Genomic DNA, 20,449 nt, shown 5'->3' on the forward strand with positions numbered 1-20,449 from the left:
TCCCTCCGTGTGGAGCCGGCTTGGGAGAACTGGGCCGGGTGGGGCGGTTGTTCCTTACCAGAGACGCTACATACGACGACGATGGAGGCGATGGTGGTGGTGATGGTGGTGGAGAAGACGACGGCGGTGGCGACGACGACGTGTTTGCTTCGTTGGGGGTGTCTGTCGTGTCGTCTTCGTCTTCGTTCTCTGATCTATTTCTTTTAATCCAAAAAAAAAAAAATCGCTGCGCGTCTCGTTCGACCGATGTATTATACGCGACGCCGTCTACAACCAAACCTAAACCCAAACCCAACCCACAACAACAACTATCACTGCTACCGCTTCCCCCCGCCCGCCTTCCCCTTCGCCGGCACGAAGAGCCACCCGACCGCGAGGACGACGCGCACGCCCGCGCCGATGCCGAGCGCGGCGGGGGAGCCCGCGGACTGGAGGATCGCGCGGCCGACGAAGCCGCCGAGGAAGAGCGCGAGGATGGCGAGCAGCTTGTGGTCGCGGCTGATGATGCGGCGGCGGAGCTGGAGGAGCTGCGGGTCGGCCATGAGCTCGCACCAGACGGTGGTGAGGACGACTGGGAGGGGTCAGGTCAGCGCTGCGTTGGAGGAGTGAAAAAGGAGAGGCGGCGGCAGCGGGGGCGGCGGGGGCAGCGGGGACGCACTGGTGGTTGCAAACTGGGTGTTGACGCGCTTGCCCATGATGCCCTGCAGGCCCAAACTAGCGCTGATGAACGCCAGACACACAAACGTCCGCACGTCCGTCCACGCGGGGTCGTCGCGCGCGTTCGCGACGCTGCCCTGGCCGCTCTTCCACAGCGCGAGGGCGGCGGCCATGGTGAGCAGCGCCTGGACGAAGGTGCCGAGTGCGAGCCAGGCGCGGGTGCGTGGGCCGAGGCGGTCGCCGATGCGGCCGAGGGAGGCGCCGAGGATGAAGGCGAGGACGGAGGTGAGGGCTTGTTGGTCGGGGAGGCGGAAGGAGGTGTCGTGGCCTGTGGGCGTGTTTTGGAAGAGGCGGGCGAGGGCGAGGGCGAGCTGCGGGTGCGGGTGCGGGTGCGGGTGCGGGTGCGGGTGCGGGCTGTGAGGTGGTGGGCAGAGGGAGGGGGAGGGGGAAGCCGCACCTGGACGGAGTTGCCGGTTTGGAAGCCGCACCAGACGAAGATGGCGGAGAAGGAGATGACGTCGCTGGGTGGGCGGGGCGGGGTCAGGAGCGAGCGTGCGGGCGGGCGAGGGCGGGAGAGACTGACATGTAGCCCGTCATGAAGCAAAAGGCGGCGAGGGGCGTGGTGGACTGCGCGGGGTCGACGTCGGCCATGAGGTGGTCGTACACGGCCGGGGGGAGGAGCCTGCGGGCGAGGGAGCGGTCGGAGGCGGTGGTGGCGGAGGTGGGGCGCGGGAGGGCGTCGGCGTCGGCGTCTTTCCCGGGGGAGGGGGCGGGGTCGGCGGGGGCCATGCTCGGAGGGTGCCTGCAGCGCGAACACGAACGAGAGAGAGGGGCTCGTGCCGTGACTCGCGAGACGGCTTATAGCGCGGACGCGGACCGTCTTGGCGCGCCCCTCCGTCGGCTTTCCGCGCCGCTCTATCTCCCCGCCTCGACGTCTCCCGTTCGCACATCTGTCCTCCCAAGCTCTTCCAAGCACGACGCGTCCACCATGTGCGGAGCGCCAGAGCCTGTCGCGGTATATGCGCAGCGGCGTGTAGTGCAGCTATTTACTGTCACATCTGCATCTACGCAACCACGATCCCCCCAGCCACCGAATCACGTACGACAAAGAAAACCCAACCCATCGAAATAAAATTAAACATTCCCCACGTCTCTCCGCGCCCCCTCCTCGCATGCACAACCAGCCAGACGCCTAGGGATATCGCGTGAGGGAAGGGAAGCGAGGCCCCCGCGTCCGCGTCCGCGTCGACGAAAGACTCGTGATGGGAATGGACCTGCGAGTCTGCCCGTTCAACCTTGCTCACGCGCCGCGTACCATCTCCAGATCACGGGCAAAATTCGCAGAGGATTCTCGACAAGGCGGTTTTAGAGCCCCGAGCCTGCGCTTGGATCGGCTTGAGAGGTGCCGGGCCCCTTCTTCTGTGAAAAGGTGCGTGATCTGTGGGGGCGGGCGGTGAACGGCCCCATCGTGACCACGAACGAACCCCGCACCTCCCTCGCCCGACTCGCTCAGCCGCAACTCGCAAACAAACACAAACCCACCCACCCACCCACCCACCGACGATAGGAAACAAAACCAAAACCACTTCGGACCTCCCCGCGCCCCTCCACCCTCACACCCCGCCGTCCACATCCAGACCAGACCAGGTCGGACCGCGCGCGCGCTGCAGACGCATCTGATCATGCACGGCCATGTCTCTCGCCCACCGCCACCGCCGCCGCCTCCCGCCGCGCCCCGTCGCTCGCTGCTCGGCGACCTAAAGCGACCGCACGAGCGCCGTAGGAACGCTAGACCCCCGAAACCGCCCCGACACGCCCCCACACGAAAACCCGCGCGAGACCGCCCAGATCCGCGCTCCGTGGCGCGCTCCGTGGCAGCGCGATATCGTGTTTCCAATCCCTGCCTCGTCGCTCGCGCGGCCGCACGGGCGCCATACAGCAGTAACGCTGCGCTAGGTCTATGTGAAGCGCTCGCGACCGCGAGCAGGCCCCGCAGGACGGTGCGCGCGCGCGCTGCGAGAGGCCGCTAGGTGTGCCCTGTCGCCGTGTGTCGGCGCGGCGCGGACGCGGGCGCTCTCGTGTAGAGACGACGAGGTCAAAGACGAAGACGCGGTAACGGCGGCGGGAGGATGCGTGCCTCGCGCGGTGCCCCTTCCCCTGTCTCTTCTTAGCGTCTGCATTGCGCGACGCGTAGCGGCCATGGAGAACGCAGGCCTGATGCCATACGGTAGTCCATCACCATGAACCAATCCGCACATTCCGCAACCCGCAACCCGCAAACCGCACCATCCCCTCCTTCCTTCCCTCCCTCGTTCAGACACAACTAACATCCCAAAAAACGAAAGGAGGGGGAGAAAAACACTCCGCGTCTCCGCGCGCCCTTCCGCCCTCACACGCCGCCGTCCACATCCAGACCAGGTTGGACCGCGCGCGCGTGCACGCAGCGCTCTGGCCGCGCCCCCGTCAACAGCGCGCTGCAGACGCACCATGCACGGCTCTGTCTCTCGTCCACCGCCGCTACCGCCCCCCGCTGCGTCTCGTCGCTCGCTGCTCAGCGACCTAAAGCGGCCGCACGAGCGCCGTAGTAAAGCCAGACTATCAGAAGCGTCCGCGAAAGGCTCCCACACGACCGCGTACCGCCCCCGCGGAGGTCCCACATGTGCCCGTCCTCACCATGTGTCGGCGAGCCCTCGCGCGGCTCCGGCGGGGGGCCTCTTTGGTGGGTGTTGGCAGCGGCGTACAGACGACGCGCACGAGGACGCGGACGGGGCCAGCCGCGCCGTGCGTGCGACGGAGTAACGGCCGCGGAGAACGCACGCCTCGCGCCGCCGCGCCGCCGTCTGGCCTACACCCGCCGGAGCTGCGCCCGCCTGCATTGGGCGACGGATCCGTCAATGGAGGAAGAAACGAGCGGCGAGCTGCTTGTCGGGAGACGAGACGAGACGGGCAGGAGGTGGTGGTGGAGGAAGAGGACGCAGGAGGTGGTGGTGGAGGAAGAGGACAGAGCTCGCTCACCGGGCGTCGGGTCGCCGAGGGCTGGTGCGTGAGTTCGTAGGTAGGTCAAGGACGCTAGTGGTGGGTGCTCGAATACCGGGAAGCGCGCGGTTGCGCTGCGGTCGTGGGGACCGAGCTCACGTTTTCGGGCTCTCTTAACCGATGCGCGGAGCGCCGACGCGGGGTTTTGGCTTCTGCTTTGTGGTCGTTTGATCTCGGCGACGGCTGCTTGGCTCGTTTGCGCGTTCTGTGTCCCTTGCGCGATGCGGACAATGCATCGCTGTGCGCCGCACTCTGGCGTCGTTCTTGACTTGCGGGCGGTCCTGGCGCGCCCTCCATGAGAGACTGATGAACGGACCTTGTTCTCTCCCTTGTCTGCGACGCGCGTTGCGGTGGGCTGCATCACGGCAGGCAGGCTTGCTGGCTGCGTAAGCGTTCTCATCGACGGGATACAGACGGTGCAGCGGTGCCCTTTGGCGTCCTGGTCGGATCGCGGAGCTGGCTGGGAGCGGCACAGGCACGCCGCCCTTTCTTCGTAGCCTCTCCCCCTGCGGCGATCTTTGTTCGTTCGTTCTCTTCCTTGTCCGCGCGGGACGCGTCTGGATCCGTTCAGTGCGCGATTCGCCTCGAGATCGAGATGTCGTCGACGGCGTCTTACTCGCTTATTCGGGCTCTCGAGGGACGTGGAACAACGCAGCGCATTTTGCTTCCCGGCCAGAGCGCTGATCTGGCTCTGAAGTGGCGCAAGCATGCCCCTTTTATTTGACTCAACATTGCGGCACGCAGACCCGCTTGCGGCATCGCCGGACATCGCGCGACACGCGGAACCGGCGCGTAGAAATGCTCTCTTGCTTTGTGAGATCCGAGCCAATGCTGCTACGTAGCCCCTTATCTCGTGATCTGCTTCTGCGGAGCAGATGTTCAAATCGGCATATTGGATCTACCGTAGACGATTTTTCTCTCGACGAATCTCGCGCGGCGGCTTCTTCGGGCATTGTCTGTGGCTAAAAAGCAGTAGCCTACTCTATATCATCCCTTCTCTTCTGAGCCCCGTCCATATAGTCAACTCTCCAAGAAAGAAAGAATGCGGAACCACGTCGCGACCGGTAGCTTCTGGCATACTTTACACAGCACGCGCCGCGCACTCGGCAGCGTTGAATTCTGGGAAGGCTAGGTCGTAGTCGTGGCCGTTGTGCGTCATCGCATCGCCCAACAACGGTGCAGCAGTCGCTTTGTGGACGTGCAGCATCAACCGCGACATCATCGTCGTCGAGATGCTACTCAACTTGAATCAGCGGGCCACCGCCTCACAGAATCATCGATGGGGCTCACCAGTTCGAAAACGTAGACAGTGCCCCTCTCAGCATGGGCTTGTGGACCGAATGCCGGGGCGAAGGTCGTCAGCTCGGACTGGACTCATTTGCGCTGTGCGGGCGTACCGAAGCGAGCTGTGAACTTCGTCAGTCGCGAGTCCAGGGTGAACGCCTGTGGATCTATGGAACTTACATAAAATGTGAGCACGTTCGCCAGGTTGGCCAGCGAGATGATCCTGTGTCTCCGATCAGATGTCGACCAGATCAACATGTGTGGATCCGTCGAGAGCGACACGGACAAGAGCGCCTCACCCGAAGAACAGAGCGCCTGTCCGTCCACGATTGAGAAGTGTTTCGCGACTGGTTTCGGCTATTGGCGCTCACCGTCCAGAAATAGCATCTGCATCAGCCCTACGTTCGCGAGCGGCACCGCGCGCGACCATCCGCGCACGACTCGGTCCTGGTACGACTTGATGACGATCAGCACGAAGATGAGCAGGTCGAACGCGAATCCCGCCTCCCACGCGGCCGCCAAGTCTGCAGGTTAAATTAGCCCTTTCAGGTGGAGTGAATCCGCGTGCATTGAATGGAGCGTCCTCACGAACTGCCCTATAGACATGGTGCAAGATGAACGGGCGAGGAATCAAACAAGTGAGCGTGGAGGACGTACGTGGTATGCGTCATGGCCATCTCACACTTCTCTCCGTCATGTATTATGCCTCTGCCATGTTCGCCCACCAGTGACCACTACAAACAGCTGAGCCATATTCGTTTCAATCGAGAGCGGTACGAACGCACGAAGACGACGGATGCTCCCGCAAGCCCGATGGTAAGGATCAGGGCAAGGATCCTTTTCGAACGATTGTAAAGTGCGTATGTGCGTATGGTCGATATCGCTAGAAGACGATGGGTGTGATGAACTGTGAGAAGACAGTTGGCTGACGGGACGGACTGCAGATGACGAGCTGGCTCGCGACGAGAAGCACTTGACGGGCGAACGCGTTTACTTTGCAGCTGCGATCATTTCAACATCTCAGTTCCCCCTACACAAGGCCGAACTTACCTCTGATCGGTAATAGCGCATTGACGCGCACGGTATGCATGAGCACCGATTGAGGTCCCGTCGCAAAGGTGTCCTCACCTCGTTTCCAAAGCTATCAAACCGGACGACCAGAACCACGACGTTACCCAGGAACGGTATGTAGCGGTTCACGAGAAACCACGCCGACGCCATAGAGAAAGACCGTTTCCATATATACCGCAGCTCTTCGGAGAAGGTGATGAGATGGTCGTAGTAAAGGATGGCTGCAAGATCATCGACACACGAAATATCAACATCCATCGGATGATCCCAAAGGGTACGCCTCACTGATAGAGAAGAGCTCGAGATAATCGTGGAGAGCGCTGCAAATCAAGATGCTAATAAATATTGCGCGTTCCTCTGCGCATCGCGAGCGACCTACGTGGAATATTCCATGTCCATTTTGACCTATACGCAAGCTTCGATGATGTAGAGATTCAGCGAAGTGATGGGGAGACGAAGGACGACCAAGTGACTCGGGTGGGGTGGGATATGGAATCTGCACTGACCGACGGATATCGCTGTGCTTGAGATATATAGGAGAGACCGACTGGTGATATCCCACGAATCGTGTTGGCCAGCAACCAACAAGTTGAGACATGCGCCAAAGTTCGCCAATGGGTGAAATAGACGATCATCAGAAGATCCGAACTTGCCACACAGAAAGACCCCTTCATCTGTTAGAAGGTATTTTTGTTCGCGGGGACTGCTTTGAAATGCGTGCATCAAGCTCAGACGACATCTTTTGCACAGTGATTGTGATTGTATTTTCGGCAAAGAATATCAGATGGATCACTCGGAGAGGAACATCGTCTGCAGTAATCAGAATGCGGGCATACTCTGGTAACATCTATCATCGGAGATCCCCTCGCCTCCAACGTTGAGGTGAGATTTTGTCACACTGTCTCTTTGAAGTTCAGAAATATGCCACACTAGTGCCCTTTCTGTACAGAGACAGGCTTCATTGCAATAAGAAGCGCAGCGATCACATCACCTATTTTGTAGTGGTTTGTCCAGGGTATGCTCGCATTCCTGCATTCTGTTTCGCATCAATGTCGGATCTAAGCCTCACGTGAAGACTCCTGACCACGTAAATATGGCCAACATGTTCCAGATGCCCACGTCGATTGTACGAACAAAAGGACTGACACATTTTCACCGACTTCTTAGTCTCTCCCCCGATGCTGAGAGCCAGCCGATGTACCCCATCTTCACTTCACTTCTACTCAACGGTCTCCTGCATGGAGCGTCGAGCCTCCATTACAAAGTGCTGACGGACATCGCGGCTGCCGACTTGTGGGATGCTTTGTCTAGCGTTCGCACTATGCTCCGCCACCTGAGCAGCATCTGATTCCAGAGCTTCGAAGTCGCTTATGGTTGTATCGCTCAACGGCGGGGGAGCGATCACTTCGTGGATGTGCAGCATCAGCCGTGACATCATTGTCGTCGACATGCTGAGGAAATTATGATTGAATGATCAGCTGACAGCAGAGCGGCGGTAAGACTTGCCAGTTGGAAAACGTGGACAGGGTGCCTCTTAGCGCAAGCTAACGGATCGCATGCCATGCGAGAGAGAACTGTGTTAGCTCGAATGGATCTACGTTGCGCGGACGTACCGGAGCGAGCTGTGAACTTCGTTATCTGTGCGTCTAGGGAGAACGTCTTTGAGATTGACACGTACATAAAACGTGAGCACGTTTGCTAGGTTGGCCAGCGAGATGACCCTGAGAGTTCGATCCACGTCGGTCAGATGAACATGTGTATCCTTTGGACGTGAAATGGATGAAAGCGCTCACCCAAAGTACAGAGCGCCTGCCGGTGCACACGTTCAGAAACAGCATGAACGTGAATAGTGCTAATACTCACCGTCTTGCAACAATATCTGCATCAGTCCTACATTCGCAAGCCTGACTGCATTTGACCATTCGCGCACTACTCTGGTCTGATATGATTTGAGGACAATCAGCGCGAAGATGAGCAGGTCGAACACAAGTCCTGCCTCCCACGCGGCCGCCAAGTCTGCAAGCGAAATCGCATTCAGATAAGATGCATCGACGCGGAGCGCACAGATAATCCTCACGGACTGCCCTGAAGACGCATGGGAGGTCGGCATGCGAGACAGCCAAGTTAGATTATGCGGAGGACGTACGTTGTGTAGGCCATGACATCGTGACACTTACCTCCATCAAGTACATTGATGGTTCCATGCTCCTTCACCAATGACCACTGCAAACGACTGAGCTATATTCGTTCTGTTTGGCATCACGACCAACGTACGCAGACAACGGACATTCCTCCCAGCCCAATGGTAAAGATCAGGACAAGAATTCTTCTCGAGCAACCGTAAAGGGCGTATGTGCGTATGGTTGATATCGCTAGAAGACGATGGATATGGGTGATCGAGATGATGGAGCATAGTGCACTGGTGCAACGCACTGCGGATGATGAATTGGCTCACGACCAGAAGCAGTTGGCGGGAAAATATGGCGATCCTGCAGCTACCATAGTTTCAATACTTCGGTTCACATCTCCAGAAGCCACATAAAGCATACCTCTGACCAGCAGTAGCCCAGTGACGCAGACGGATTGAATGAATAACGGTCGGTTCAACTTCCCATCACGAAAGTGCCCTCACCTCGTTTTCAGTACTATCGAACTGGAGACCCAGCACAAAAGCGGTCCCCAAGAACGGTATGTAACGGTTCACGAAGAACCACGTTGACGCCATGGAGAGAGGTCGTTTCCATATATACTGAAGCTCCTCTGGCAAGGTGATGATATGATCGTAGTAAAGGATAGCTGCAGGTTGATCAATACATGAAAAGTCAGTATCCAATGGTCAATAGCACAGGGGTATCCTCACTGATAGACAAGAGTTCAAGACAATCGTGGAGAGAGCTGCAAACCGGACGATGATTGTCCGTTCATTTGCGCACGGCAAAAGACCTACAAGATGTCCCCCATTTACAGTGTACTAAGATTTGGATAAAAAGGTTCAGTACGATGGCGTTCTAATTTCGAGAGGAACCGACAAAGGTATTCCAATTGCGATGATGCTGTGGAAAAGGCGCCAATGCTGGAAGACAGGCATTGCTGGGCTTAAGTATATATCAGAGTAGCAGAGTAGCACATGATGAGACACTTGTAAACAGGTGGTTGTTTGGGATGTGCGAGGCGATCTCACGAATTATGTGGGAAGCAACCAACAAGATGAGAACTACACCCGACACGTTCGTTGGCAATGCCTCGGCCAGAGGTCCATATCCATAACTCAGTTCGAGGGCCCCTTCATCCCTGAGGTGACGTAACCCTAACGCTTCAATCTTTTCGATGTGATAGATATGTCAAGCTTGGTCTATGGATGGATATGTCTTGAACTTGTGAGTGTGCCTGATAGGAGATATCAGATGGATTTCTCGGAAAGGAACGTCCAAAGCAATGCGGCTGAACAAAGTCCCACCTGCAGCTGAAACAGCGCGACGTTTCAACCCATAAGATTGGGTAGATGGATCATGAGCCTAGATATTGTCGTGAATGAGGTACTGTCGCAACGAACTGCGTAGAGGCGACCAGTCGAAGACACAAATGAGAAGTGCTCAACAACTCACCAACTGTCAGACACTCGAAACACGATAGTAGGTCCCATAAAAGACAAATCCGACAGACAAGACTATACAGTGACAGATATCACTTACACCCATAAAAGACAAATCCGACAGACAAGGGAACTATACAGTGACAGATATCACTTACACATGCTCGATCCATTTCAATCCTACAGCACGATCACGCGTCCACGTGAACTGGCAGCCGTCCGTACCCTGTTCAACAGGCCCTCGATGATCTGTATCCCCGCGAGCACCTCTTCCTCCTCCAGTTGCTGCCCAACGATCTACACGCCCATGGACAGCCCGTGCATCGCGTCTGCGTCGTACGCACGCGGGCCGCGATGTACGCCTCTCTCAATGGCACTGCAGTTCGAAGAGGACTTACTGGTGAAGAGGAGGGCGTCTAGCGCCCAGTCGACGTGCGTGATGGGAAGGACGCCAACGGCGTAGTCGAGCCTTGATTTAGCAAATCAGGATTTCGCATTTGCACCAAACAACAGAAAAATAGCAAGTGCGAAACTCACGATGTTGAGCAATAACGTATATTCACACGCCTTCCACTCCCTTGTTCCCGCCGTGCCGCACGACCAGCAACGCGTTCGGCACGTCAGCACGAAGTCCAGGTCCTGCGCCTTCCAGTCATCGAACCACCCCGCCAGTACGCGTCGCGTGCACCAACGGCTGTGTAATGCTCCTGACCGAAATAGACGTGTCATCCTCGACGAGAGGAGCATTGAGTGGGTCGTCGGGTGGAAGTGGAGGAGGGGAACACGATGGGAGAGCGCATGAAAGCGCGCGAGGGAGCTTGTGAAGGGGACGCGGAGGGCGCGAGTGTCGAGCGCCACGCCCAGATCGTTAGCTTCGCGTAACTGAATGTGGGAGGAGACGGTTACAGCTTGGTGAAGTGATGTACTTGAAAGGGCGTTGGCTGACTTACAAGCGTTGGCTAGAAGTTGAAAGCCGATCTCGAGTGCTCTCAAAGGGCTCGGGCTCACCGGGGAGGGCAAGCATGATCGTGGACTGTGGATTGGTCAAGAACTGTAAAAAAGCACACATATCAGTAATTCCTGACCGCCGGCCTCCAGCGCGGATGCAACCTCCTGCAGAGCGCGCTTACATGCCGAGAGTCACGATCCCTGAGATATACAGATCGACTGAGATGAATCACAAAATTTGCGTGAGCATCTACCATCGTCCCACATCACGCTTCGTTGGAACATCGTCTTTCTCGGCAAGAGGATTTCCCTCCAGTGAATAGGAATACGTTGATCCCTCGGTCAGCATGACGAAACGACGAGGTGCAATTCCGAATCAAGAAAAAGTGCTCTCACAGTGACGGTAGGAGAGCGCGTCAAGCAGCGCCACGTTGTGTTGCAGAGAAGCTGATACCCCTACCAGCGTTACGAATGTCGAAAGGTTGAGATGGCATTGTGCGCCCATAAAGGCTGAGAAGGGTCGGAGATCCTCGCAAGCTGCCGTCTAGGCGCAATCACGTGAACGCGGAGGATGTAGTATGATATAGAAATCGACAATACCCCCGGCCTTTTGTGCTTGATCTCACCTCTTTCTACTACTAGATAGTTACCGCAGCAGCTCTATCTCTCCTCACCCATACTTCCCGGTCTGCGTAAGCATCATCTTCCTCAAGTGTTCCTACCCAGACCTGGTAACTCGACCAATTTATTTCACAGCCTTCCTTTGACTCTGCAAAAGGTGGTTTCATTGGACAGGTTGTGCTACCTAGATATTCAAAATATCCCACTCGGTGTCGTCAGCCTCAAGTTCAAAATGTCGGCTTTACATGACTTGGTCTAAGAGGGGGTATATGATCACGATCGCATCGGCTTTCCTTCTAATCAACCACTTGTGCCAGCTTCGCGATGATTAAAGCTACAGTCGTGCATAATCTGCAATGTCAGCCTAGCCAACATTCTCTTTGATCGGAGCGTCTCCGATTTCAAACACACCAAGAGACTTCTCTAGACTTTATAGTACCTGATACCCACACTGTGCGTCGTCGCGTCTTCATGATGACTGCTTCATGTTAATATCGACACTACCCAGGAACTTCCGCTTTCATAGCCATCGAAGTTGCATATGTGAGCTATCCTTTCGGTGATAATCAGCAGTCCTTCAAGTACAAGCTGCTTCATGATTCAGAATCCAAAGTGAGATACCCTTGGGCGCTAATTATCCAAACAGACGCGAGTGCCTAAAATCCGAAGCATGAGTCGCATCTCCGTCGCATATTTCCATTCTCCGTTGCTGAGTCTACTAGAGCCGGCGCTGAAACGGCTTCAGGTGCCCTCAAGCAGATGGTTGTCGATTTTCACCCGCTGCTTCACGAGTTTTCCCGTCCTTGAAGAAGCCATGGTCCAAGTGGTCCGCGGAGCGCGGGACTGTAACAGATCCTGTCACTTTCGAGGGTAGTCATGAGTTCCTTCTCCATGTCCTCATCGAAGCTTCAAGCCTATTGCCAGCAAGGGACCTGTTTTGAGGAAGTTCGGAAACCATGCCTCTTCGCAGCCAAAAAGTCTCGCGCCGGCTCCTCCTTTGGCCAATCATCACGATCAACTAAATGCCCTTGCCCAGTTATTAGCAGGCCTGTTGTCCAGAGGCGCCACGTAGTCTCTGCCTGGCAAGCTGAGCTGCGTGTTTCTTGCTGTGGACTACTCATGCATGTCGGCTCTGCTAATTCGGTACCTTCTTGTATGTATGTCTAAGGCATCCCTGCTTTCTGGCGGCTTCTCAGATCTTACGCACCGAGATTCCTCCTCAAGTTCTGAGGCTTGAGGGGATACATAAGATGAGCGTATTCACTCGAGACGGCCAAGCCGAGCAGGAGCCGTCGACTCTGCACGGTGTTAGGCCATCGCTCGTTTCTTGTTCATGGTATAAACCAGGTTTGTGCACGCTCATTCTACTAGCCACCTTATGATTGAAACCATAATGAGGTGACCACATATTGATCCAAAGTACCATTATTCACAGACATTCGTGTCCTCCTGTGGCGAATGCTCAAACCGATGCAACTCGATCTCGTGAACCACATCATCGTCTGCATTGTTCGTCTGCATCAGATTGTTTCCCATGGACGCAAAAACAATCGGCCTTGATACTTGAATGGTAGACGGCAGCAGCGACGAGGTGTCGTGCAGATTGAGGATGAGTCGTGACATCATCGTGATGGAGATACTATCATTAGCCGTCAGTCGAAGTTTTCAATTTATCCTGGTCGGTCTCTCACCAGCTAGCGAACGTAGAGAGGGTGCTGCGCATTGGATCCTAAATACGAAGTGTCGATATGAAGATGCTTGCATCACTGCTGGTGAGCATACCGATGCAAACTGGGAGAACCATTAATGAATGAAACCCGCATACAATTAGTGCACGTACATAAAGGGTGAAGACATTCGCCAGCTCTGCGAGCCCCATCACACTGTCACATCGAGCATGATCAACAACTTGTTCAGCAGCAAATGTAGAATACGTACCCAAAATACATCGCACCTGCATACCTTTGTGAGCCCAAATAAAGCACAGATGAGATCTGACGCACCATCGCGAACAATGAGCTCTGCCAAGCCCAATGTACCCGACCACCTCTCAAGCGGGCGGAAGTCCCTCCGATACTGGTACGATCTGACGGTAGTAAGAATGAATACAGTCATATTGAACGCAATCTGCGTCTCCCAAGGGATAGCATGGCCTACTGATGAATAGGTATCACCTAGTTAGATGCTGTAGTATTTAATACGGCCACCGACCACTTACGCACTGCACTAAAGACCAGGTCAGTCGTCAGTGCGAGACTACACAACGGATGGGTGCAATGACAGATAAACCTTTCAAACGATATGCTACTGTGGCAGCCATGCACTCGCTGACCACTGCGTATGAATTGTGCTGTGATTGCATTCCACTGTTTGTCCCAAAATATTCGCCATATTAGGCCTGGTCGGGTGTATATCTCGGACATAACTCACAAAAGCAGAGGATAGTGCCATGATCAGTATCAGAGATAGCACTGTCAAGATGCGGCGCGACTTCCCGAAAAACGCATACGTGCGCAACAACAGAAGCACTGTAATATTCACTGAAGCGTCATCAGTATATCAGAATGTACCAACTTACCGGCCACGATCGTTTGATTGAACATAGTCAGAAAATCATGGAATAACGTGTATTTCTGGCAACTTGTAGCGCAGATTCAGGGAGAATCTGTGATTCGACTCATAATGGACGGCATACCTCTTGAATAGGGCAAGAGTTCAAAAAGAATCAATTACGCAATGTCGCGGACAAACATAGATAGTTGCACTCACCTGATCACTTATGGGAAATTTTCCAAATGTATAGACCAGAACTGCTATATACCCAACCAGCGGCACATAACGGTGTATAAAGAACAAAAGCGATGATCTGGCGCGTGGACGAGACCATATCCTCGAGATTTCCTCGGAGAGAGTCATGAAGTAGTCGTAGTAAAGGATGGCTGGATATGATCAAGACGGTGTTAAGGGTACTGTCCTCAGTCTGATACTGGTAGATACAAGGCGTACCGACTGCAACAACAAGCAAGTTGTTGTATATCATGCTACCGAGGTTGAACGTGCATCAGCAAACTTCAGGACGTGCATATGAGATCGCACTTACAAGGGACGCACTTCTGCTTCGGAAATCATGACCGGAAAGTGAGTGGGTCGAGTATAGTCGAGTATAGTAGCTATAAAATGTCGTCGAGCGCGGCGCCTCAATCTGGGCCGGCCTGATCGCAATCACACCCTGTCGCTCGAATGAACTGTATATACATACATATATATATAGAGTACCCTCGATCAGAGGTGTTGACGCTTGTCTACGAGATCAGCCTGTCGTGTTCTTTCCACATGCAAGAGCGGCGCCACGCAACTGATGAAACAATGACCCTGCAAGCGTGTTTGTGTCAATAATGTGGTTCAGATATTGATGCATCTCAATGCTAAATTCACTGCCGTTTCAGGTGAGATAGAACCGGGAGACCTACCTGTACAGTATATACGCACACAGTGCCAAGTGTCTGTCATACAAGTCTTAAACGTGCCCGCATGCGCAAATGTGCTTGTCCACGCATCCTTCTTCGTATACCTTCCCCCAGAATTGTCTAATTGTGAGCCAAGCCTGTAATTGTTATAGAGAGGCGGGTTGCAGTTAATTTGGTCACAGGTTGAGAAGTGATCTCATCATTAGCTTGCTATGTAAGACATGTAGCAAAGTGGATCTACATCAGACACAACTAACTGAGAATCATTGATAGGATCAATGGTATTGTTGCCAAGGGCTTATGAGTTTGGCACTCACAAAGATGACGGCTTCAGCGAGAAGAGAGTTGTAAGTAAACAGGCTGGCCTACTTTCCATATTGACGGTTGATTGCCAGCCTTATTTCAGGTCCAGCCTACGCGGTGTCTTTTGATCAAGACATGTCTCGATATGATCTCGATATTCAGGCCGGATCAAGACCATGGTTGTCCGCGAGGATTCTTGGAGGTTACATGACTTTGCCTGGAAAGGTGAAAGTCTCGAGAAAATGCTTGCCGCAGTGAAATACAGGGCCACGTTAGTACATAATCATCCCACTAACCACCTTAGGCAATCTGATACGCGGTCATCTCACCATTGTTCCAACTGTGATTATATCATCATTCGCGGACATTCACATCCTCCTGTGACGAGTGCTCAGGCCAGTGCGATCCGACATCGTGAACCACATCATCGTCTGCATCCTTTGGACGCATTGTAGTGTCTCTCATGGACGCAAAAACAATCGGTCTTGCCACTTGGGTGGTAGACGGCAGCAGCGACGAGGTGTCGTGCAGATTAAGGATGAGTCGTGACATCATAGTAATGGAGATACTATCATTAGCCGTAGGTCGAAGTCTGCAATTTATTCTGGTTGAATGCTCACCAGCTGGCGAACGTAGATAGGGTGCCGCGCAAGAAACCCCTCGCATTGCTGCTGGTGAGCGTACCGGTGAAAACTGTGAGAGCCATCAATTGATGAAGCCCGCGCACAATCAGTGCACGTACATAAAGGGTGAGGACATTTGCCAGCTCTGCGAGCCCCATCACGCTATTGCAACGGACAGCTTGTTAAGCGGTCAGTGTAGAAGACTGACCCGAAATACATCGTACCTACATACCCTAGTGAGTTTAGATAAAGTATAAATAGGACGATTTGACACACCATCGCAAACAATGATCTCTGCCAAGCCCAATGTACCCGACTGCTTCGAAAGTGTGTGAAAGTGCACGAGTGACTCCCTCCGGTGCTGAAACGATCTGATGATAGTAAGAACGAATACAGTCACATTGAACACGATCTGCGTCTCCCAAGGAATTGCGAGGCCTGATGCAGTGGCGAATAAGGATCATCTAGTTAGTCACTCTGATATTATACAGCAGTTGATCGACCACTTACGCACTGCGCTGAAGACCAGTCGGTTGTCAGTGCAACGGCACACTACGAACAGATGCAACCAATGGACAACCTTTCAAAAGACATACTAGTGTGGCAGCCATACACCGGCTGGCCACTCATTATCATGTGCGTTGTGGTTGCAATCCACTGCTCGTTCCCATACATTCGACGGATTAGGATTAGACCTGGTTGAATATATATGTGAAACATAGCTCACACAAGTGAGGGATACCGCCATGATCAGGATCAGAAATAATACTGTAAAGATGAGGCGCGAGTTCCTGAAAAACCCATACGTGCGCAACAACAGCAGGACTGTTGAATTCAGTGAAACATTATCATTACATTAGAGGCTGACGTACCGGTCACGACCGCTTGGTTGAACATAATCAGCAACTGATGTAATAATGTGTAAGCCCGGCAACTTATAATACGAGAAGTAGATTTTAGTACTCTGGAGTTTGATCACGGAAGACATACCTCTTGAACAGGGTAAGAGTTCATTGAAAATATAGATTTTGTGGCACACAAATAACCATACATAAGCTGAACTCACCTTATCACTTATGGAAAAAACCCCAAATGTGAAGACCAGAACTATATGCCCAACCAGCGGTACATAACGGTTCAAGAAGAACCAGAGAGACGATCTGGCGCATGGACGAGACCATATTCGCGAGATCTCATCAGAGAGAGTTACCAGGTAGTCGTAGTACAAGATGACTAGATATGATCCAGACAATGTTATTTAGTTACTGGCTAATACTGGTACAAACAGACGAGGCGTACCGATTGCGACGATTACTGAATAATTATATATCGTGCCGTCAAAAGTTGAATGTAATCAACAAACTTCAAGACATGTATATGAGCTTGCCTTACACGGAACGCACTTCTGCATCGGAAATCATAACTGAAAGGTCAGCGAGTCATGTAGGGCATTTATATGTTACAGAGTGCAGCGGCTCAGTCTCTCACAAGGGCCGGCCTGATCGCATCTGCATCTTATCGTCCAAAAGCTGTATGAATAGCGACCATGCTCCATCAGCCGTATTGATGCTTGCCCGCAGGATCAGTCGCATTCTCTGTATTATACGAAAGGCGCACGGCACACTTGACGAAACAACGACCACGCAAGAGTATTGATGGCAGGGGTGTGACTGAGAGAGATTGATGCACTTCAATGCTTGTGGGAGCAACTTCACCGTCGTATAGTGTGACATTTCTGAGCGAAACTTAGAGTGGCAAAATCAGCCCTTTGATGAGCCGTTTCAGATGAGACAGGAGGCCCACCTGAATATAGGCGCATATAGCGCCAAACGTCTCCCACCCAGGTTTCGATCTGAGCACTCACAATCCTTTCAAGGGTAAGGACTGACTATATCATGATCCGAAGTAGCGCACCACACATCGTCGCCGACAGCGACATCGATAGTTGCAATAGTGGAAATATATGTTGCACAATCACGTGAACCACAGCAGAGGCCAATCTAGGCCAATCGACCGTCCTGGCAAGGTCGCTCCACCCTCTTTTCTCTACTATCAATATGGCGACTCAATACGATTCTGATTCTACCATCACTCCAATGACTCGTCACGTACCGAAGGAGCCTACACCAGGCATCAGCATCCCTCTCTGCGTCTGAGAGGATGGCACAAGCTTTCAGAGGGGTACCGCAACAGCTTTACCCTCGCCAATATCTTTCAGATGAAGTGGCAATGGTCCCGCCTATGCGCCATCTTCCTCAAGTTCTTCTACCCAGACTTGGTAGAACTCCACCGAATCTATTCTACGGCTTTCCTTTGTCTCTGGAAAAGGTAATTTCATTGGCTAGGTCATGCGACCCAGATATTCGAATCATCACCCAGCTCGGTGTCGTCAGCCACAAGGTCAAACTATCGGCTGCGAAATGCTTGTCTGAGACGATCGGCTGGCCGGTATACGTGGAGAGTGTGCTGAACGCACCCGGAACTCCTTTTCTTTTGTGTATGCTCGACAATTTATCCATCAAGTCTTGCAAGAATCTCGAGCTGCCTACAGATGACCATACTCGTTTGTCACATCTTCACCTTCACGGCATTAGGAGCTAAACTGATGATGTTCATCGTTATTCTGTCATTAATAGGTCGAATGCAAGACGCACTCGGAGTAGACGCGAAAATCATGCCACAGTGATACATTTCCAGTGCGTATTTTGAATGGGAGTTCGATAAATCGGCTCGCATATGATTCTCTTCTTCATTCATCATGCACATCCATCGCTCTGGATGTCTCGACTATCCTCCCACATCTCAGAACATACGCCTCACTTCGCACATCACGCGTCAACCCATCTCCACACTTGTCTCGTTTCATCTGGCCACGATACACAGATCCAGTATTCCTGTTTGCCGTTTTTTTATTATTATTAGGCAAGGGGCATCTCACTCTTCGGATAATCAGGTCTTCAATTCCTTTTCAGCTGACCTCAACAGGGAGATACAAGTATATCGCGCTAGTTCTCAACATGACGACTCACTTGATACCACTATCACTCCAGCCATCTTGTGTAAAAGTGCGGAAGAGCTTTAACATCTCATTCTAGCCCGCCAGAGGCGAAAGCATTCCACCCGAGCACCATTCTGACCGCTTCGTATTTGGCAATAGTTCTCTACAAGGCAGCAGCCAGACTGGGTAAGCTTCTCGGTGAATGTTGGCGACCCCTTCTCCTTGGGCAAGCCGCGCGGTCAAGACATGGTGATCGAGTTCTGTGAAGCATTCAATGGTCAAGCACACAAACTGCCTGCAGACTAGGATGCCCCCCTCGTGCCGAAGGAGTATATTGCCATCGAGGTACGCGTAGCCTGGCTAGCCATGATCGGCATGAATCGCGTCGACAGCAAGATATGTTCTGTCGCTTCGGTAAGCCTTATCCCCAAGGTGCAGACTTGCCGCCTGTAGTTGAAGTCTCATTCTCAAACGAGGTGAAGGCAGATGTGGAGGCCGTAGATGTTCTTCACGCGTCCGACTTCGTTTTCGAGGACTTGCGTGGCCCCAGCATCATCGTCGTTCGGAGGTCGGGGACGCATCCAATTGTGATAGCGGGAGATGACCACCCCACAAGTATAGTTAACTCCGGGGCGATCGATGTCAAAAACTGGAGTCCTCAAAAAGCACATTGGGTCTGACATTCGCTCCGATATTCACGAAAGCTCCACTTCGCAAGAATGGACATGTTGAGCTCATATCATAATCATGCGAACATGCAACTACAAAAGCGCACATATAACGCGGGGAGTAAGTTCCCGCGTGAATTTTGTCATCAACCCTATACACCTCGATGATGACTCCGCAGCACAATGGGTGAGGATACTTAGAAAGTGACGGGACGGTGCGCGGCGAAGGTGGAGCGAGCCTTGGAGACGCGATGAGGGAGGGGGAATCTGAGGTTGGGCTGGAGGAGCTGCTTGATGTACGGCCGGCGAACGTCATCGGTCTTCTCGATCTCAACAACACGGAGGATCTGTACATATAGGGTGAAGTATAAGAATGTCTTGGCTTTATAGGCCATCAGGAATGGACTGCACGCACGTGGATAGACCGGAAGCGAGCGCGGTGGCGAGCAGCCATGTCCTGGTACAGAGACTTGACAGCATCGGCACGCGAGAGTTCACGGAACTCCTTGTAGACGTTGTGGGTTCCCGAGCGAGAGTCGTAGCGAATCCAGATACCGAAGTTCTTCACTTTGAGAGGCTTCTTCTCGTGGATCTAGATAGAATAAAAAACCCAATAACCCGTAGAATGGGGCCCATGAAGGGTAGGGTAGGGTGGTTAGCTCCCATCCGCCTGCCTATTGAGGGCTGCTAGGGATAACACATGATGATACTGACAACATTGACGCCGATGATCTCGCCATTGGCCTTCTTGACCTTCTTCAATTTTCTGTCCCATGAATCAGCAACCAGATTATTTCGAGAAGTGGAGGGTGGAAGGAAGTGCATATGCACGGAATAGACAAAAGTGCAATGACTGCACGCACCTCAGGAAGTACCAGAAACGCGACTTGGCGACGACCTCATTGGGCGCAAAGATGCGCATACGGTAAATCTTGGGAGTCGGCTCGGACTCGGTGGGCAGGTGGCGACCCACGACTTGGTACTCGGTAAGGCCCATCTATATCAACGCACAGAAAATTAGCATTGTCATCCTAACAGATGGAAAGCAATCCATCTCGTGTCGCGAAGGTTGATGAAGCAATAATCTCAGACACAGAGTATACAACAGAGATGAACAGTATAGAGAAACGCTCACAGTTGCAGTTAGCGAGGATCTTGAGGTGTTGAGGTTGCCGACGACG

The 20,449-nt window shown here is 53.3% G+C and overlaps 9 protein-coding genes across 9 annotated transcripts; 3 read left to right on the plus strand and 6 right to left on the minus strand.

Annotated features, from left to right (window-relative positions):
• Positions 1 to 211: 211 nt before the first annotated feature.
• Positions 212 to 1,308, minus strand: HETIRDRAFT_436897 (uncharacterized protein; the record flags this gene model as incomplete). Its single annotated transcript, XM_009553963.1, has 4 exons — positions 212 to 571; positions 659 to 1,028; positions 1,115 to 1,178; positions 1,241 to 1,308. The coding sequence occupies 4 exons, from the start codon at positions 1,306 to 1,308 to the stop codon at positions 318 to 320; spliced, it is 756 nt and encodes a 251-aa protein (XP_009552258.1). The 3' UTR covers positions 212 to 317.
• A 127-nt stretch (positions 1,309 to 1,435) lies between these two features.
• Positions 1,436 to 4,574, plus strand: HETIRDRAFT_461114 (uncharacterized protein). The gene is made up of 4 exons (XM_009553964.1): positions 1,436 to 2,086; positions 2,171 to 2,598; positions 2,654 to 2,884; positions 2,975 to 4,574. Exons 1-4 carry the CDS (start codon positions 1,920 to 1,922, stop codon positions 3,454 to 3,456), a joined length of 1,308 nt encoding a protein of 435 aa, XP_009552259.1. The 5' UTR covers positions 1,436 to 1,919; the 3' UTR covers positions 3,457 to 4,574.
• Positions 3,230 to 4,574, minus strand: HETIRDRAFT_412270 (uncharacterized protein). The gene has a single exon (XM_009553965.1). It carries the CDS (start codon positions 4,460 to 4,462, stop codon positions 3,503 to 3,505), a length of 960 nt encoding a protein of 319 aa, XP_009552260.1. The 5' UTR covers positions 4,463 to 4,574; the 3' UTR covers positions 3,230 to 3,502.
• Positions 4,575 to 4,774: 200 nt separating this feature from the next.
• Positions 4,775 to 8,145, minus strand: HETIRDRAFT_455639 (uncharacterized protein; the record flags this gene model as incomplete). Its single annotated transcript, XM_009553966.1, has 19 exons — positions 4,775 to 4,928; positions 4,984 to 5,021; positions 5,091 to 5,099; positions 5,158 to 5,200; positions 5,277 to 5,292; positions 5,349 to 5,501; positions 5,566 to 5,573; positions 5,635 to 5,711; positions 5,763 to 5,860; positions 5,917 to 5,970; positions 6,028 to 6,118; positions 6,178 to 6,269; positions 6,334 to 6,368; positions 6,428 to 6,453; positions 7,325 to 7,499; positions 7,662 to 7,769; positions 7,842 to 7,857; positions 7,912 to 8,064; positions 8,130 to 8,145. The coding sequence occupies 19 exons, from the start codon at positions 8,143 to 8,145 to the stop codon at positions 4,775 to 4,777; spliced, it is 1,362 nt and encodes a 453-aa protein (XP_009552261.1).
• Positions 8,146 to 12,634: 4,489 nt separating this feature from the next.
• Positions 12,635 to 14,338, minus strand: HETIRDRAFT_119286 (uncharacterized protein; the record flags this gene model as incomplete). Its single annotated transcript, XM_009553967.1, has 11 exons — positions 12,635 to 12,848; positions 12,901 to 12,938; positions 13,050 to 13,092; positions 13,148 to 13,163; positions 13,213 to 13,362; positions 13,567 to 13,570; positions 13,640 to 13,737; positions 13,788 to 13,842; positions 13,979 to 14,148; positions 14,216 to 14,250; positions 14,310 to 14,338. The coding sequence occupies 11 exons, from the start codon at positions 14,336 to 14,338 to the stop codon at positions 12,635 to 12,637; spliced, it is 852 nt and encodes a 283-aa protein (XP_009552262.1).
• A 616-nt stretch (positions 14,339 to 14,954) lies between these two features.
• On the plus strand, positions 14,955 to 15,190 carry HETIRDRAFT_162810 (uncharacterized protein; the record flags this gene model as incomplete). Its single annotated transcript, XM_009553968.1, has 2 exons — positions 14,955 to 15,023; positions 15,083 to 15,190. The coding sequence occupies 2 exons, from the start codon at positions 14,955 to 14,957 to the stop codon at positions 15,188 to 15,190; spliced, it is 177 nt and encodes a 58-aa protein (XP_009552263.1).
• Positions 15,191 to 15,333: 143 nt separating this feature from the next.
• HETIRDRAFT_329889 (uncharacterized protein) lies at positions 15,334 to 16,014 on the minus strand (the record flags this gene model as incomplete). The annotated part of the gene is made up of 4 exons (XM_009553969.1): positions 15,334 to 15,547; positions 15,600 to 15,672; positions 15,718 to 15,780; positions 15,879 to 16,014. Coding segments are annotated over 4 exons (486 nt in total), but the record flags the coding sequence as incomplete, so codon positions are not given.
• Positions 16,015 to 17,750: 1,736 nt separating this feature from the next.
• Positions 17,751 to 18,203, plus strand: HETIRDRAFT_330540 (uncharacterized protein; the record flags this gene model as incomplete). The annotated part of the gene is made up of 1 exon (XM_009553970.1): positions 17,751 to 18,203. A coding segment is annotated over one exon (453 nt), but the record flags the coding sequence as incomplete, so codon positions are not given.
• Positions 18,204 to 19,314: 1,111 nt separating this feature from the next.
• HETIRDRAFT_442343 (uncharacterized protein) lies at positions 19,315 to 20,448 on the minus strand. Its single transcript, XM_009553971.1, has 5 exons — positions 20,404 to 20,448; positions 20,132 to 20,322; positions 19,983 to 20,034; positions 19,684 to 19,860; positions 19,315 to 19,615 (listed from the first exon to the last, which is right to left on the minus strand). The coding sequence occupies exons 2-5, from the start codon at positions 20,263 to 20,265 to the stop codon at positions 19,466 to 19,468; spliced, it is 513 nt and encodes a 170-aa protein (XP_009552266.1). The 5' UTR covers positions 20,266 to 20,322; positions 20,404 to 20,448; the 3' UTR covers positions 19,315 to 19,465.
• Position 20,449: the final 1 nt, after the last annotated feature.

This window comes from Heterobasidion irregulare (genome assembly GCF_000320585.1).
Source record: "Heterobasidion irregulare TC 32-1 unplaced genomic scaffold scaffold_12, whole genome shotgun sequence".
In the NCBI taxonomy this organism is placed as follows: domain Eukaryota; kingdom Fungi; phylum Basidiomycota; class Agaricomycetes; order Russulales; family Bondarzewiaceae; genus Heterobasidion; species Heterobasidion irregulare.